The 18107-nt window shown below is 41.9% G+C and overlaps 1 protein-coding gene across 8 annotated transcripts in view; it reads left to right on the top strand.

The window, feature by feature from the left end:
- The window catches only part of patj (PATJ crumbs cell polarity complex component), a 120604-nt gene that overhangs the window by 67715 nt on the left and 34782 nt on the right, over nucleotides 1–18107 (top strand). For all 8 annotated transcript variants that reach the window (XM_027169911.2, XM_027169910.2, XM_027169909.2 and 5 more), the window contains one exon: nucleotides 16625–16821. In XM_027169911.2, coding sequence (XP_027025712.2) covers nucleotides 16625–16821 — 197 coding nt within the window. The remainder of the gene's footprint in view (nucleotides 1–16624; nucleotides 16822–18107) is intronic.

The raw sequence follows: 18107 nt of genomic DNA, 5'->3' as shown, positions 1-18107 counted from the left end.
GTTTAGAATGATGTGATGTTAGTTCAGTATCTGTGTAAAGCATATCAAACCGCATTTTTCCCTAATGATGGGGAAAAACCTCACTAACAAGCAGGAAATGATTATTCTTCACCACTGTATTTTCTGACTAATGGCACGCGTTCGCGTATACGTGTACGTCCATTGACACTCTTCCTCACGTCTCGTCTTCTTCCTCCACTTCGGCATAGCAAGATCGAGCCCATCAGGTCATTCCAATTGCCTTCGCACAATTCAATCTGAGGGGCAAATATTGAATTACGTGAGCTGCACCTGCACGTCCCTCTTGATTACAGGCCTCTCCACCCCCAGAAATTGGATTGCGTGTACACACACATCTCACACACTCGCTTCAAACAGATACTGAATAAGGACACGTTGAGTGTATTTTTTTACTCGTCAGCTGCCTCTCGTCTTGACTAAATAAAACAGATTCATTTATTTTACTAAAATCACAACATATCAGTAATAAACATAACAGCACTAGTAAAACAGTTCAGGGAACAATTGATGTTAATATATATATATATATATTTTTTTTTTTCAAATTTAAGCATAAATGCTTATTTAAAAAAAATGTATTCCTGTTATTTTCCTTCAAACCTTTTTAGTGTTAATGATTTTCAATATTTAAAGATTTTGAGTCACTTTATTGCTTTCTGTGATTTTGTCTTCTCTTATTACTCATAATTGCACAGAATATCTGAGTTTTTTTAAAAAATATATTATTAGAACATTGCTGGTGTCTTAACTTCCTGTGTTTAATTGTGAGGTGAGGGTGTGTAGTAACAGGAGTTCTATAATAGCTACTGTATACTCTTTTATTTATCCACTTACCTGCTAGTTTTTTGTGTTTTTTGGGGTTGTGCACTAAATCTAACGGCCCAAACACAAAGTGTGCTGCTCCACAAGTCCAAGCTTCTGACTTGTCCACTGCTCAGTTAATAAATTAAATTATTTTGAGTCATTACCATGCCAGTGGTTGTTGCTTGTCATGAAGTGTTTAGCTATGCATTCTTTGTTTGTGTAGCTGTAAAACTCTTTTATTCCAGGAGCCAAAAATGTGGAATGAACAGCTTACACACACACACACACACTCACACACACTTTCCCAACTTCACATTGCACTGTGGCATCATCACCTGAAAATATGACTCCTGATTTGAGTATAAAATGGAAATGAATGCACTGTTATGTGTACGAGTATGTGTGTGTGTATGTGTGTGTGTATGAGTATGTGTATGAGTGTGCATGCGTGTGTGTGTGTGTGATTGCAGCATGCTCCTGAGGAGGTCCTGATGTGGACTCCACAGGTGATGCAGCATAGCCACTTTTTTAAAATTTACTATAGGGGCCTCAATATTAAGAAATAAAGAAGTGGATTTGTGTTCAACATTTTGTTCTCATTTAGATAAGCAAGGCAAGACAGGACAAGCAAGGTCTGCTGTGTCCTCCATGTGTGTCCTCCGTGTGTGTCTGTGTGTGTGTAAGAGAGCAGGCGTGTTTAGACGGGTATGTTTTTCATGTTTATCATTGGAAGCAGACAACATTCTAAATTAATTGTGTGTGTGTGTGTAAGCAAGCTTAATTTATCTTCTCTATGCATGTACATACACTAATCTCGTTTGTGTTTATTTCTATTTTTCTGCACGTGATTGCAAGCTTTATTTAATATGTTCATGGCTTCCCTACACTTGCACAACACATTTTTTGAACACAAACACACCTGACTCAGCTTAGGAAAGCACTTGACACATACTCAGTAAACAGAATGCAGTGTGATGAAACAGGAAAGATGGTAAAAATGTGCAGAGCCAGCTTTCTAGGACTGGGATTAAGAACTGCTGTTTTATATGTTAGTCAGCAAGTACAAGCAAGCAACACTTTTTTTTTATTGCCTGCACAAAAGCCCCTTTGCCAAATGAGTTTCAAAGCTATGGCCAGGAACTGGATCACTCCAACTCAATTTACATCATTTTATTCCCCTGAAAACCTCGAAGACTTGCTCATGGGCCAGCAACGATTGGCACTCAGCAGGAGCACTGGGCTGTGGAAATGTACCAGTGTAGTTGGGATTTAAGGGCTGAACTTGTACAAGTTCAAATCCCAGCACTGTCAGAGTGCCAGTGTTTAACTTTTGACCCCAAGGTCAGCTGCTTTCTTGGATGGTATCATCTGAGCAATTAGTAAACAGATTAGTTTATTTAAAAAAAAAAAAAAAAAAACTCTGCTGAATGAAATCTAAATGCTAAGTTTTCTGCCCTTGAGCAAGGCTTTGTGGATGGGAAAAATAAATACTTTCTGAAATGTCTTGTCCCATTTATTCAAACAAAACAGAACATTGAAATACAGGAACTCGATTTAAAGCTCAACTAGGAAAGGGAAGCTAAGAGTCACTTATCACTTTCAGCTCTGTGTTTGTGAGAGGGTGGAGCTCTGACGTTACACTGGCCTCGCTCTAGCATCAATCTAGCATCATTCTAGCATCGCTTAGCTAGCTTTTGCTTTGTACTGGCCTTGCTCTAGCATCACACTGGCCTCACACTAGACTCGTTCTGGCCTCGCTCTGGCCTAGCTTTTGCATTGCACTGGCCTCGCACTAGAATTGCTCTAGCATCGCACTGGCCTTATTTTCTAAATAATCACAGGCAAAATAATGGATACTTCCATCCTTGTACACGTTGTGTGGGTTACTGTCTCTGGCTTATGCTGCATTCAGCTGGAGGTCATGCTCATATTTCCCAACAACTACCAAGGAAAAACCAAAAGAAAAGCTGGTGGCTTGAATAAATATTCTCTGCTATATGTAAACTATGTGAAATTCAAAGGAACTGCTTTTGAAAAGAAATCAGATGTTTCTCTGTCATGAAAATGCTGTTTTTCTTTCTCTCTTAAGTGAAGTACTAAGCCTAAGACATGCATTTTGTTTTAATGGACATTCAAACATTTAAGCACGACTGGGCCAATGTTTCCATCTTTAATGAAATGATAGAAATGGTATATGGTTAAAAGCTAGAACAACAACAATCTTTGCATCTGTGGTTGAATCTCACTGTGCGTGAGGCTTCCATTGTGTAGATCCTACAACACAGCACCAAGAAAGAGAATACTGGGATTCTGGGGCCATTTGGGGTTTGGCTCATAGGGAAGAGATTTAAAATCAAGTTATATATTTGTAAATGAATAAAAAGTCAAAGGATCATATGGGAAAGATGCATTTCATCAGCCCATACATCCTGGCTTGGCTTACATGGTATCTGGGCAAAAAGATAACCAAATACAGCAAGGACAACAGAAGATTTGGCTATAGAGTGAAGGATTATGGTTATTTTGCCAAGCCGAACCTCATGCCTAGTTGAAAGGCGTTATTAGTTTTCCCTTCCCAACATGCAGTCCTCTTCTTATCCACCCCTCCTTTTTCACATTTCTAATTAAACTAACAGCAGCTAACCTGCCTCCTTTACATCTTTGTGTGTCTGAGAGAGAGAGAGAGAGAGAGAGAGAGAGAGAGAGAGAGAGAGAAATAGATTGTATGTCTTGCATACCTCCAACCCTTATCTATTCTTGTGAATGTCTCACCCTAATATTGCGATGGATTCAGTAAACATTTTAATATCCTGAGTGTGACGTGGACGCTGCACTCCCAAGAAAATCTTTACCAAATCTAACCTCAATACTAATCTGTGACACGGAAGGAAATGATCTGTCACATGAAGCAAAGCGATGCAGAGAGAGAAAGATAAAGAAGGTAAGATAGGCTGATGAAGAGAGACAAGCAGAGGAAAGAAGCAGATGAAGTAGGCAGCAATGACTTAAAGAAGATTGTGATCTGTGTGCAGGCGACCAGAGACACCTAAAATGGGATAATGGGACATGATTGATTCCGAAGCAGCAGCTATGAAAAAGGGACAGAAATACATGTTGTGATCTATGTTAGCAGCACTTAATTCAGGCTGGATTTAGGTGAGAAGGGAAGTGAATCCATGCTGCTCTATCAGAGCCGCTGTGTCGTGTTTTGCTCTCGGAGAGCTGCTGCAGCTGATTTCTTCTGTGTGCTGGAACGGTGTAATATCCAGAGTTGGTAATAAATTAGCTACACACTGATTCTAGACCTTTCAGGTTCACCCCCCAGCTACCGCTGACTGTTCTTTAGTCCAGAATAAAGAGAAAGGCTCTGTAACCATCTACCAGTTTACCTCAAACATGCTTCAAATCCAGCATACTTTTATAACATTGAAATTGTTAGCTGTTTGTGTGTGGAAAAAATTTGTTTCAAAAATGTTACTGTTTCACACAATATAAAAAACAACTTCAACATCAACCTTCATTTGTAAAAATTGGTCTTTTGGGGTTATTAGCGATTTAAAGACTCATTTGAGCCTCAAGGAAAAAAGGGAAATGTAAAACAACCACCATCTCAGGCTGATCTGATGGCTAAATGCATGCCTTGTTCATTCGAGTCTCTATTCCACAGTGTATCTGAGGCCTAATCAGCTTTTCTTCTGTCCTGATCAAGAGAGCTGTGTACAGGGATGTGGTAGCCTAGTGGTTAAGGTGTTGGGCTACCAATCAGAAGGTTGTGAGTTCAATTCCTACGTCCACCAAGCTGCCACTGCTGGAGCAAGGCCCTTAACCCTCAATTGCTCAGTTGCATAAAAATGAGATAAAATGTAAGTCGCCCTGGATAAGGGCGTCTGCTAAATGATGTAATGAGAGTACTCTGCCTTTAAAAGTGGTAAAAGCAGCTAAATCCTTTACTCAAGCAAAAGTGCAACTACTGATCTAAATAAAAGCCAAAGTGCTGCTCCACATAATTGCAAGCAAGTTAAAATAGAACAGTAGAAACTCAATTCAGTTATGCAAGTAATAGTATAAATTCAGAAAAGGAAAAGACGTCTGCTTCGAATCGCATGCTAATTTTAGCTCCTCGTTCCTAATTTCTAGGATGGTATCTAGCATGATGATGAGTTTACACGACGATGCAACATCCTAAATAAGCCATTATTAGCTAGATAACTAGCTGTCCCGATGCAATCTGACAATGAATACAAAGCAATTTGTAGTTTCTGATCGATCCAGTGAAGGTATGAAGGTATCTCACTTTCACAGTAAACATCTGTTTTAGTCTGTTTTAGTTTTGTCACCTTATGACTTTACAAATATATGATAGTGTAGATATTTGTGTTAAAAATGCAGTTAGTATAAAGTACAAATATTTTCTCCTTTGAAATGGAGTAAGTAAAGGGGTACATGCTGTATAGACGACCCCACTCGTATTCCTGGCACCTCACAAGATGTCTCTATTAGCAAAATGGCTGTAATTACAGTTTATCTGTTTTTTACTGTAATTCTGAAAATGTATTCAATAATAAGACTGTTTTGTGTGCTGGGGTTTCACCTAATGTATATTAATCATGCACAAAAAGAAATTAAACATCATTAGTTTTCAGTTTTTTTGAACAACATGGCAGCATTCCCAGTTTAAAGTGCAGTGTTGGCATGAGTTGTAAGAACCAGGTACTGCTGTTGTAGTTGGATTTTTTCTTTTTCTTTTTCTCATTCATTTTTTGTCAACAATTCTCATCATAGGAGTTTAATGTTTTCCTCATTATGACACTACTAATGAAATTCATAGTCTGATGCTGAGTTGATGTGTTCAAGCAGAATGTGATGTTGCTTTAAACATCTTTTTTTAATCTGTTTAACAACATTTAATGTAGTGGAACATTTGCAAGAAATGTTCCAGTATTGCTCGCATTATAGCATTTTGCAGACACTTTTATACAGATCGACTTACATTTATCTCATTTTACACAACTGAGCAATTGTGGTTTAAAGGCCTTGTTTAAGGGAGCAGAAGTAGGCAGCTTGGTGGTTCTGGGATTTGAACTCGCATCCTTCTGATCAGTAGTCCGATGTCTTCGCCACTGAGCAAAGAGTTTTGAGAACAAAAAAAAATTATATGCATCTTTTATGTTGCTGACAAAAGCTTTCACTGAGTTTTACAAAGCACTGACACAGAGATTCTTAACAGAAATGCTAAATAAACCTCCTTACAGAAAACACCACCAGAGTATTAATTATAGATTTTTGTTAGCTACAGTAACAATATGTGTTTATTAGACCAGCATACATCATGTAGATCACTGTACAATCCCTGTGAATGTGCTGTTGCTATAAACACAATATTGTATTAGAACTTGCACATTAATATAAATCATTCGGTTCTCTGAAACATCGAGTGGAGAGATCCACCTATGGGAAGGGCATCCGTTCCTGACCTCTACAGAAACATCCAAATGCACGAAGTCTGGCTTGACAGACAGGAGCGTGTGCCAAAGGCAGGTAAGGTAACGCCCCTTACCCGAGTGCAAAACGCACCTGCACGCGCTACCTTTCCTCAGTGAGCATATTCGCTTCTCATGCAGCAAGAGGGGCAAACTTGGTGGATCTCTCCACTCAATGTTTCAGAGAACCGGGGTTACGAAAGTAACCTAATGTTCTCTTTCATCATCTCGTGTTTGAGATCCACCTATGGGAGATATAGACATCTCCCCAGTTGCCCAATACACTCACAGCGAGGCTCTGTAAGCCAGAGGACGGCCAAAAAGGTGGTGCTCGGCACGTCACAAAGCAGCAGACATAACATACTGCACGGGGTGAAAAGCTCAGCCAAAGAGAAACGCAACCCTGCTGATGTCCAACAAGCGGGCCGCCTGCAGGAAAAGAACACATGTGAATGGACCTGTGAAACATGTGAATGGACCAACCCGGGGGTTCGGAGGGGAGAAGACCATATGCCTGAAACATGCACATGGCAGACAGGGCTGGAAGGAGTGCGGACCTCATAGCACATGGCTACGAAGAGCCCACACTTAAGACTGTATGAGCCACCGTGGTACGGGTAACATCAAGCCAGTAGTGCCTGACAAAGGTGTGCGGTGAGGACCAGCTAGCCGCGGCACAAATGTCCTGCAAGGGAACTCCCCCAAACAGAGCCCAAGAAGCAGCCAAGCCTCTAGTGGAGTGAGCCCTGGGGCCACCTGGAGACTGCATGCCCCTAGACTCGTACGCTAAGGAGATGGCTTCTACAATCCATCTATAGAGGCATTGCTTAGAGATGGGTTTCCCTGTGTTTGGCGGGCCCAAGAGATGAAAAGCTGATCGCTCCCCCGAAAAGACTTCGTCCTGTCCATGTACACCCGTAGGGCACGCACAGGGCACAAAGCATTCAACCTCTGATCCTCCGCAGAGGAAAAAGGAGGAGGGTGAAAAGCGGAGAGCTCAATCACACCATCAGTGAAAGCAGGAAAGCACCTCGGCAAGAAGGCCGGGTTAGGCCTAAGCCAAACCTTATCCCCACTGAGCGAGAATTTGGTGCACGAGGAATGAACCGAGAGCGCATGCAAATCACCGACACGTTTGGCGGAAGCCAAAGCCAGGAGCAGCGCCGTCTTGAAGGACAACAGCTTGAGGGAGATATCCCCCAGGGGCTCGAAAGGCTGTTGGGCCAATACCTCCAGCACCATGGAGAGATCCCAATCCGGGACCACAATTCTGGTGACCGGCAGGTGGCGGCGCACCCTTCATAAATCTATGTATAAGGGGGTGCTGTCCCACCATAGTGTCGCTGAAACCGGCGTGACATGCAGCGATAGCCGCCAAATAGACCATAATCGTCGATAAGGTCCTGCAAAAAACCCAGAATATCAGTGACTGAGCACAGATATGAGACGAGCTGGTGCTCCTCGCACCACGCCTCAAACACATGCCATTTGCTATCATAGAGAGAACGTGTGGAAGAGGCCCTGGCATTCTGAATTGTGGCAATAACATGGGGGGGAAGCCCCAGCGTGCTCAAATTCGCCCTCCCACGGGCCAGGCCCAGAGAGCCACCCTGTCCGGGTGAGGATGAAGCCATAAGACCCTGTAATCTGAGACATGTGCGATACTGTATCCGCGCCCCTTCCCTGAACCCCGATAGACAGTTCATGAATGAAGAGACGTGACCCTGCGCAAGGTGCACGTGCATCGTGACGGAATTCAGCTCCAGACCCAAGAATATGACCTCCTGAGCGGGAGTGAAATTGCTCTTTAACACATTGACTCTGAAACCGAGCGCAGTGATGTGTGAGAGCACACGGGCAGTGTTTTGAAACACATTCTCTCTCGAATAGGCTATAATAAGCCAGTCGTCTATGTAAGTCAGGATCCTGAGACCTGCTATTCTCAGCGGCGCAAGCCCTGCCTCCAAACACAGACAGAACGTCCTCGGACTCAGCGCGAGCCCGAACAGAAGGACCGTGAATTCGTAACATACGCCTTGGTAGGCGAAACGAAGGAATTTCGTGTGTGGAGGATAGATGCTTATGTGGAAAAAAGCATCACTCCATTCCATCGTTCCGCTTTATCGTACATATGAGAGAGCCGTGTGTTAACGTTCTGAAATTTCCGTAAATGTTTGTTGAACACTCTGAGATCCAGAATATTATGAAGAGATCCGTCCTTTTTCGGGACCAGGAAATAACAAGAATAAAACCCCTGATTGCTTAGATGCAAGGGCACAACTCGAATCGCTCCCTTCTCGAGAAGAGAGGAGATCTCGTCTTTCAGAATGTGGGCGGAGCCCTGGTCCGTGTGGGACCAGACCACTCCGCTGAACCGTGGGGGTGATTGGACAAACTGAAGTCTGTAACCCCTCGTGACGGTGTGAATCACCCAATCTGTTCATTGATGGCGCGACGGTGCCATCCAGTGGCCAAACCAGAGAAGTTTTCATAATTTTTTTTGTGGAAAACTGGGGCCGTAACCTTTATTGAACATGTGAGAGGAGTGTGAAGGGGGGTGTTTTGGTGACGCTGCTTCTGCACTCAATCCCACATACTTCCCCAACGGGGAAGGCACTCTGGGCGACAAGGGGAACGGTGAAACCTGTGCGGAACAAAGGATGATCCTCGAAGGAGAACCTCCGTCTTTTGGACGGGTGAACCTGGAGGGTAGAACAGGTGTCCAGAGGGCTGGCCACCCATGAACGCGGAATGAAAAAAACCCCAGAGGCAGAACATCAGGTCGGCCGCTTTCGTTTCGGAACAGAGGGAGTGGGGACGGGAGGCTTCCGAGAGACATCTTACCCCAGGGCTTATGGGGGGGGGGGGGGTCTCTGCTGAGCCTGTGGTTTCCCACGGGGTTTGTTGGACCTGCCAGTGTAGTGGGACTGGCGTCCTGCAACAGGAGCGTTAGGCGGCTGCCCAGATGGCGTCTGGCGCTGTGCCGGGTTCCTAGGAAGACACAGTTTGAAAGCCTTGTCCTCCTTCTTCTTATCAATGCAGCACTGCTACATCAGCGCCATGGCTGGGCCAAAAAGAGCCTGATCCGGTTCAACCGGCGCCCCAGCGATGCGACGCTTCTCACTATCAGGGAGACCAGATAGGTTGAGCCACAGCGCACGTTCTCCGACCACCGACAAGGCCATGGAGCGCCCACTCGCCTGGACAGCCTGACGGGCATTGCGGAGGATGAGGTCATTGACCTTGATTATCTCCTTCCAGAGGTGAGAGAGTTGCTAGCCCAGAACCTGCCGTTCCTTCGGGGAAACGGTCTTCGGCCTGTAGTAAATCCTCAAACGGGGAAGGACACATGTCAGCCCAGTCAGAGGAAGCCGCGCCGCGGCCTTTTTCCCCCTCCGAGTCGGACAGCTCGAAGTCGACACACTGGGAAGTGGCCGTCTTGAGCTTGCGATGCAGGAGCTTTTTTGGGAGTGCCAGGCAATGGCTACAGTTCTCCGGGAGGTCAATATCCTCCTGCGCATGCTTGAGACCCGTGCAGACAACGCAGAAGAGATGGGAATCCCTCGCGGCGATAAGCGTGCCGCACACGGCCGGGCAGGCTCGTGAAATGTTGTCCAATGGAGTAGCCGTAGCCGCTATGGAGAGCGCCATAGAAAGGAAAAAAAGGCAAAAAAGCAGGATGGCAGCCTACAGGGAAAAAGGGGGGGGTGCGAGTGTGGGCGGCGTGGGCGGCTCGCGAAGCTAACCTGGCTGAGGACGAGCACGTCCGGCGGAGGCTGATCGAGCCATATGTCCTCCTGAAGACAAAAAGTGCAGTCCAAAAAAAAAATACCAGGGAGCTGTGAGGTAGGAGCAGAAGTCGCGAGAAGTGAAAGTTAACTGAGGAAAGGTAGCGTGTGCAGGTGCTTTAAGCACTCGGGTAAGGGGTGTTACCTTACCTGCCTTTGGCACGCGCTTCTGTCTGTCAAGCCAGACTTGGTGCAATTGGATGCTTCTGAGCTTAGAGGTCAGGAACGGATGCTCTTCCCATAGGTGGATCTCAAACATGAGATGATGAAAGAGAACTTTGATTTGAAATACAGCCATAACTTTGCCTGATATAGTTTTTAATAGTAAACTAAACACCTTTTTTTTTTTTTTACCAAACAACACACAAGAATTCGGCAGCACTGTGGCATACATCAGTTTATTTTATTTACTATAAATTAGCATTGTTAGTCTTGGGTCAGCCTAACGTTTTCCCAATTCTTACACGCTCATACTAGCCAGCACTTGACCTGAGTGGTTCATATAGAATGCTAGTAACCCTTAATAACCCTTGCTAGCAAACACTGAGTATTTCTTTGATTAATAAAGAACAGGATGCTATTAGACCTATTATCCAAAATGACATGGAAATATATTTGTTTTATGTAGTTTTTAATCTTGCATTAACTGTTTGCTTTTCTGCCAAGATCAAGATGTGTCAGGAGTCAGTTTACCAGAAGTGGTGCTAAACAATCCATCAAGATGTAAAGATGCCTCCCTTCTCGCTAGCTAAGTGCGAGTTCCTCACACAGGGTGTGTCATGCTTTGATCAGGTTGCTGGATTGCGATGTCATCCAACGTCAGTAATGACAGCTTATGTCAGTCAAAATTCTGCATCTAGAGTAGAATCTTTAAATGCGATTTTCTCCTTTTTGTCAATTTTGTAGGTCACCAGATTTTAAAATGCCAGAACGTTACTTCAGCTGGAAATACATGCAAAAATATTTTTTTTCTTTTCAAACTATACATAGATTATCTACAAAACATCATCAGTGCTTATTAGTTGCACGTCATTGTGCAAATGGCGGAATTAATTCTCACAGATAAATTCTTTTGTTTTAATTTGTAAAAATATTGTAGAACAATTAATAGAACCTTATAAAAGTGTGTTTCCTTTCTATTTTTCACAGGACATTGAAATGTCAGAGAAGGTCAGAGAAGACCTCTAACTGCTTAGGAAGCATTATATTGAACTAATGATGCACAGAAGCACCCAGCTGACTTTAGTAATAGATGCTATTTATTAAGAGCTATTGAGTATGAAAAGTTTGTGGCAAATGGGTAAACTAATAGATCTTGGGTAGTTTTTCCTAGTAGAGGATTTAGTAATGTTTTAAGAAGCCAGGTGAAGTCATTACACAGCCTTCTGATTTTGTGTGCATAGAGAAGAGCAATGGACCATGAATCGATCCCTGAGGAATGCCAGTGGGTTGGTTATCCTTTATCGGGTTAGGTGAAGCATTAAGAGATGGTTTCAGCCGAGAATAAACCCATATCTTGATACTTTTCTTACCATGTAGGATTGGAAAAGTAGTAATTCTGTAAGGCTTGTGTCCTATTAGCTATTTAGTAATGGATGTACTTTACACAATTTGTACAGATACAGAAGATAATATTATAAAACCTTGAATAAATCGAATTAAGTTAAAAAAACACAACTTGACATGCTAATGAGGTGGCAAGTGATCCTACAAGGAGGTAGTTCCAGTTTAAGAATCTAAACCAGTTCATTTGAAGAATAGTAGATAGAAGAAGATGGATACAGGATACAATGGAGGAATTTGAGGTTATAATCACAATAGCTGAGGGTTTGTGGTTAAAATGGCCTTGCACATGCTGATTTGAAGGTTATGAATGTAATTAGGCAGTTTCATAGATTGAATAGCATAAAGTCACTGAAAAGGGTGGATCAGGTACAGCCATCTGTCACTACTGAGCTGACTGTGGTTGTGCCCAGATGCTGTTTCTGTTCTATACTTAACACCAATCTCTCGGTTGTTTTCAAGACTTGTAATAAAGTGTGTCTGAGTGGAAAAGCTGATCTTGGGTCAGGCTGGATAATCTGATTTCATTGTTGATAGATAAATAAAGTCACATATATGAGTGCAATTCTGTGGAGTGGTACACATTGTTGATAAGAGTAGTCTGAGGAAAATGGCCAGATTGGTTCGGGCTGCCTGGAAGAATGTAGTAACTCTCACAGTTTACAGCTGTTCTGAGCAGAAAAGCTTACACAAAACATCAAACTTGGAGGTTTATGACGTGCAAAAGCAGATCACACTTAGTCGAGAAAAAAAATCGGACGTGGTCGTGGACAGTTGATGAAGGGGTTGGTGTTGAAGATAAGAGGAAAAAAATCATTTTGTCTTTTTCCGCTCTGGAATGGAGCATGACAGGAAAATATCCTGATGGAGTCTTCTGTCTGCCTCAAGGCTTAAGGTGCATTCTGAGATGCTGTTCTGCACACCACTGTTGTACAGAGTGCTTATTTAAGTTACTATAGACTTCATCAGCTCAGACCAGTCTGGCCATTCACCTCTGAACTCTCTCGTCAACAAGACTTTTCAGCCTGTACAATGTTTTGTGTATTATTTGGTGTAAACTCTAGAGACTGTTGTTTGAGAAATTCCCAGTAGATCAGCAGTTTCTGAAATACTCAAAGCAGCTCATCTGGTACGGACATCCTCCATGGCATTTTTTTTAAACTTGAAGCTATTGACCAGTATCTACATGGTTAGCATTGTGCTTCTGCCATTTGACTAGCTAAATAGATAACCACATGAGTATGAAGGTGTAAAGTCATTTCTAACAAAGTGTATGGAGTATCTATCTATTGATAAAGTTGAAAAAACTTTCAGTTAAAATAAATCCTATAATCGTTCACTTTAGAGCCAGCTAATCTGCACACAAATAAAAATGGACAAGAATTTTTATGCTGCTAATTTAATAGAGTAATGATATACAGTAGGAACAGTGAAGTGCCTTTGATAGAATCTATAGTTTTCACTTGTTTTAATATTCATTCATTTTCTACCGCTTTATCCAAACTTCGTGCCTATCTCAGGCGTCATTGGGCATCAAGGGGGAAAACACCCTGGACGGAGTGCCAACCCATCGCAGGGCACACACACTCTCTCATTCACTCACACACACACACACACACTATGGACAATATTCCAGAGATGCCAATCAACCTACCATGCATGTCTTTGGACCGTGGGAGAAACCGGAGTACCCGGAGGAAACACCCGAGGCACGGGGAGAACATGTAAACTCAACACACACACAAGGCGGAGGCGGGAATCGAACCCCCAACCCTGGAGGTGTGAGGCGAATGTGCTAACCACTAAGCATTCAATCTGAATGCTGGTTATCACACAGATGCAGAACCTGTTTGTATAGTGAGTCTGTACCTTATATCTCACTGCTCTTTCCATCTCTCACTCACTCTCTGTCTCTCTTCATTCCCTGGTAGTTTTATGTGACACATGGGGCTTTTAATTACTCCACTCACTTGCTGGCAGCAGTAAAGCACTCCCCTGTGGTAAAAAGAAATTGAAAATGAAAACAGCAGTAGGCTGTCATAGTGGATGTTAGCACCTTCGCACTTTTGTCCGAGACAGTAAGATGTTCAAAAATAAAAGCGTTGAAAGTTGTTACATACGCTATAGTTATATTCTATAACATCTAGGTTTTTCTCGACATGTGTGGTGACACAGGAGCTAGATGAAAACTCTACTTTCCTGCTGTTTTAGTTAAAAACATAAATTAAGTTAAGGTAGTGCTTACTATCCTTTCATGCCAACTTTATCTGGCTGAAAGAAACTACACTTGGTGCCGGTGATGGTAGCATCCTCATTAACACCTCTAGTATCAAATTCTACTTGGTATCTCCGTTACAAAATAGATTTTTTTATAAATATGCTAGGGTTTTCTAGAAATTTTTTATTTATTTATTTATTTTTAGCTGGATTTTCATAATATGAACGCTATTGGGTCTTGTGAAGGCAAATGAGCTTGATTTATATAGCAGTTCTTGTGCTGTTTTGAGGCTATAGCTCATTGTCATGGCTCTTAGAGTGTAGCATTTCTAATGAAGTTTCCATTCTATATCAGCTATATTTCTATCATTAATATAATTAACTTTAACGAATACAGAGGTTCTTCAGGCACGAACCAAGAAATTCATTTTCATTTAAGAGATGTACAGTTATTCTAAATGTACTTTTATTTTTTTTTTTTTTACCAGAACCAAGGTCTAAAATTAAAGTGCAAATCAGAATAAAAGACTTCTTTTTAAACTTGATTGAGATTCTGAACAGATTCTGTAGGTTTTCCTTTCCTTATATAAGCCTTTAAGGATTATCCAAGAAAACTCATGAAAGATGAGCAATCACTGCAGTGGGATTCAGAGGCTTCAGGAAAGGCTTCAAAGGCCACCATTTCAGCAGAAGTAAAGCTGCTTCCTTAAACCTTGTATTATCCTTTAAGTGAGCGAGAGAATACGTGCTTGTCTTGGCACGCCGGGTTCTTCTAGCCATTTTTGGGAAGTAGGGATGAAAACGACAGGGTAAATTTTTTTGTAGGATATTTTTTTTTTAACTTTTTCTCTTTACATCTTCAACAATACACAATACTCAAGAACAGAGGAGCCCATGTGTGAAGAATCCTCCCTATAGGTTTCCATTTATTTTTCATGCTGAGGAAAAAAGCATCAACAGGCAGCGTGAATGGAACCTGGAGTTATTAATGGCGTGGCCTTCTGAATAAATTTGTGATTGCTATGAATACCATCCTAAAGTGCCAATCCCACATTAAAACCCTGCTTCATAGCACAACCGTCAAATGAAAGTTCCTGATATATGGAGTCTTTAAGCTGCAGAGAAATACACTTGGTTCCTGCATGAGACCTGATCTTGTGAAAAACACCAAAAACCCATCATTCAGACCCAAAGTGACCACACCGTTATTCACACCTATATACACTAGAGTCAGTTTATCTACAATCAACCAATTTATCCAGTCCACCTACCAGCATGGAAGCTAGAAAACCCAGAGGCAGAAAGAGAACAAACAGTAAACCGAGCTCACATATCGAAGACTAAATATGAAATAAACAACGTCCTGTATTTAAAATTAATGAAGGGTTGAAACATGGCACTGTATTGTAATTGATGCCTTATGGAAGATGTGTGGCCAACAAGTACTGTAAACGTTATGACATTATTTACAATGAGCAGTGGTGGCTCAGGCGCTTAATGCTCTGGGTTGTTGATCGGCGGATCGCCGCCACTGTTGGGCCCTTGAGCAGGGCCCTTAACCTCCTCTGCTCCAGGGGCAACAAATCATGGCAGATCCTATGCTCTGACCTCAACTTTCCTCAAGTTTGGAAATGCAAAAATAGAATTTCACTGTACTTTAATGTATATGTGACAAAAATGAAAAGGTTTCTATGATGAGCTTTTTATTTTTATTTATTTTTTATTTTTTTTAAAAAAATAAGCGAGGTTAAAATGAGGTGACGTCGTCTTACTCCACCTGTCTGCCTGTCTGCTGTTGAAGAGTGTAGGAATGGAAAAATACAGAGCGTGCAGGAAGAGAACAGGGATACTAGATATTTTCAGTGTTAGGCAACATAAGAACATGGACATGAACATTCTGAAAAACACCTAGCTTCACAGCAGTAAAATTTTGACAGTTGCATTTATTTGAAAGCAGATATTGAGGTTCACCATAGAGCCTTGGATTATTATTATAAAAGATTATATAAAAGGGTCAGACAGGTAGCCTGCTCCTGCAGTGTGTGTATATGTTTATATACTCTTTTATATTATTCGGAATGCAGCTCAGGATTAAACCCAAACATCATGCTTCAGTAAGCTCACAGCCAATGCTCCTGTCCTCAGCGGTTTCTCTATACTCCTGTTATGTCCACGAGTTAAATTATATAGCTGTTAAGATACTCACAGTTTTTTTTATGATCATAAAATTTTCAGCTACAAATTTAGCTTTGCTTGGCTGTTGTTGTGGATGATAAGTCCCACTGGCTTTGCAAAAAAAAACACGAAATGTTACACTTCCATTTCCTCCACAGAAGACTGAGTGTAGATTGAAATACAGGTCAGATAAAAATGGGGTTGCTACAGCTTTGGAATGAGGTTTTGGGTTTTTTTTTTTTTTGGTTTTTTTTTTGTGGGTTTGGCCTAGAATCTTCTGTAGCTACCCAGATGATATTTAACCCAAATAAATGGTTTGTAAATTGCATCTGATCATTTTAATAGGAGATTTTTAGCAATCAAAAAATGATTATTCAGTCTATTTTAGATGTCCTGAAATAATTTAATAGTTTAATAATTATCTGGTTTTATTTGTAATCTTATAATAGAACATTTGAGATATTTTCAGCTGCTTTGCTGTCAGAACAAAAAAATATCCTTTTGCATTTTGACTTGTTTCAGAGCATTTCAGACCTTAGCAGTGTGACATCTATGTATGTGTGTGTTCACTTTTAGAGGACATCAGGCAGAAATACAGCGAGCTACAAGGGGAGCTGCTGGTTGTGGAGCTGGAGAAGGATCGACAGGGTTTGGGTCTGAGCCTGGCCGGAAACAGAGACCGCTCCTGCATGAGCATATTTGTGGTTGGCATCAACACCGGAGGGCCAGCCAGCCGTGATGGACGCATCCGAGTTGGTGATGAGTTACTGGAGGTGAGTGCACACACACGAATACATACACACACACACACACACACACACACACACACACACACACACACACACACACACACACGAATACATACACCAGGGGTTCATTTTGTATGTCAGTTAGACTGTGAGTATTCTCAGTTTATGCACAAAGATTTCATCACTACCATCAGTGTGTGTGTCTGTCTCTCTCTCTCTCTCTCTCTCTCTCTCTCTCTCTCTCTCTCTCTCTCTCTCTCTCTCTCGGGTTATAGTCTCTTCATTTTGAGCCGACTGTCATCCGGAGGCAAAATGAGAGGTTCTCATCACTGTCATTTTCATTCAGCACTACAAAACACTTTCTCTCTCTCTCTCTCTCTCTCTCTCTCTCTCTCTCTCTCTCTCTCTCTCTCTCTCTCTCTCTCATATACACACTTCTGCCCTTTGGTTTAAACAATGTCCTCTTTTCTCAGAGTAAAGACATGTGAGGTGTTCTAGCTAAGAGGGTCAGCAAGGTCAATCCAATTCTGGAGAAATCACTCAAGTCATTCAGTTCATTTCTCTCTCTCTCTCTTTTTTTTAAAATACCTGCTGATTCTGCAACTTTGGGGCTTCTGGAGATTTCAGAATAAAGACCTGGTGTAATTACTAGTGCATTCAATCATTAAGCCACTCATTAATGTCCAGAGCCTTATGTAGGTTGCAGAATGTCTGTATCTTTACAGACTTCAGGTGTATGTCATCAATCTTCTAATATTAGCTCACTAATGAGACTATATTGTCATCAGAATTTTGTCGTTTTTTTTTTCTTTTTCTCAATTATTCTTTTCAACTCAATTGGTCAGGAGGTGAATAAAAAAAAAATCTTCTCCATCAGTTTTTTTGGAAATAGTCTGCTGTGACCAGAAAATAATGCCATGTGGCTGCTTCCCATAGTGTTAAATGTGCGCTGGTATAGAGGGAAAAAACAGACCATCGACAGTGTGGTCCTGCCTCATTCTCAGTGTACCCTAACCCTAACCCTAACCCTCAGCAGAATAAAGCAGAAGACCTTTATTGTTATACGAGCACAATGAAATCATAAATGTGTCAGCCTTCATTTGTGACTAACAATCAGAAGGTTGAGAGTTCGAATCCCAAGTCCTCCAGACTGCTGGGCCCCTCAGCAAGGCTCTTGGCCCTCAATTGCTAAGTTGTATAAATTGAGATAAAATTTAAGTCGCTCTGGATATGAGCTTCTGCCGAAATGCCATAAATGTAAAAGTAATTGATATTAATATAAACGAAATAAGAAGTATATCAAATTCAAG

This window comes from Tachysurus fulvidraco, chromosome 2 (genome assembly GCF_022655615.1).
Source record: "Tachysurus fulvidraco isolate hzauxx_2018 chromosome 2, HZAU_PFXX_2.0, whole genome shotgun sequence".
NCBI classification, from domain to species: Eukaryota; Metazoa; Chordata; class Actinopteri; order Siluriformes; family Bagridae; genus Tachysurus; species Tachysurus fulvidraco.
The sequence above is the reverse complement of the archived record's forward strand: the minus strand, read 5'-3'. Positions and strand labels throughout refer to the sequence as shown.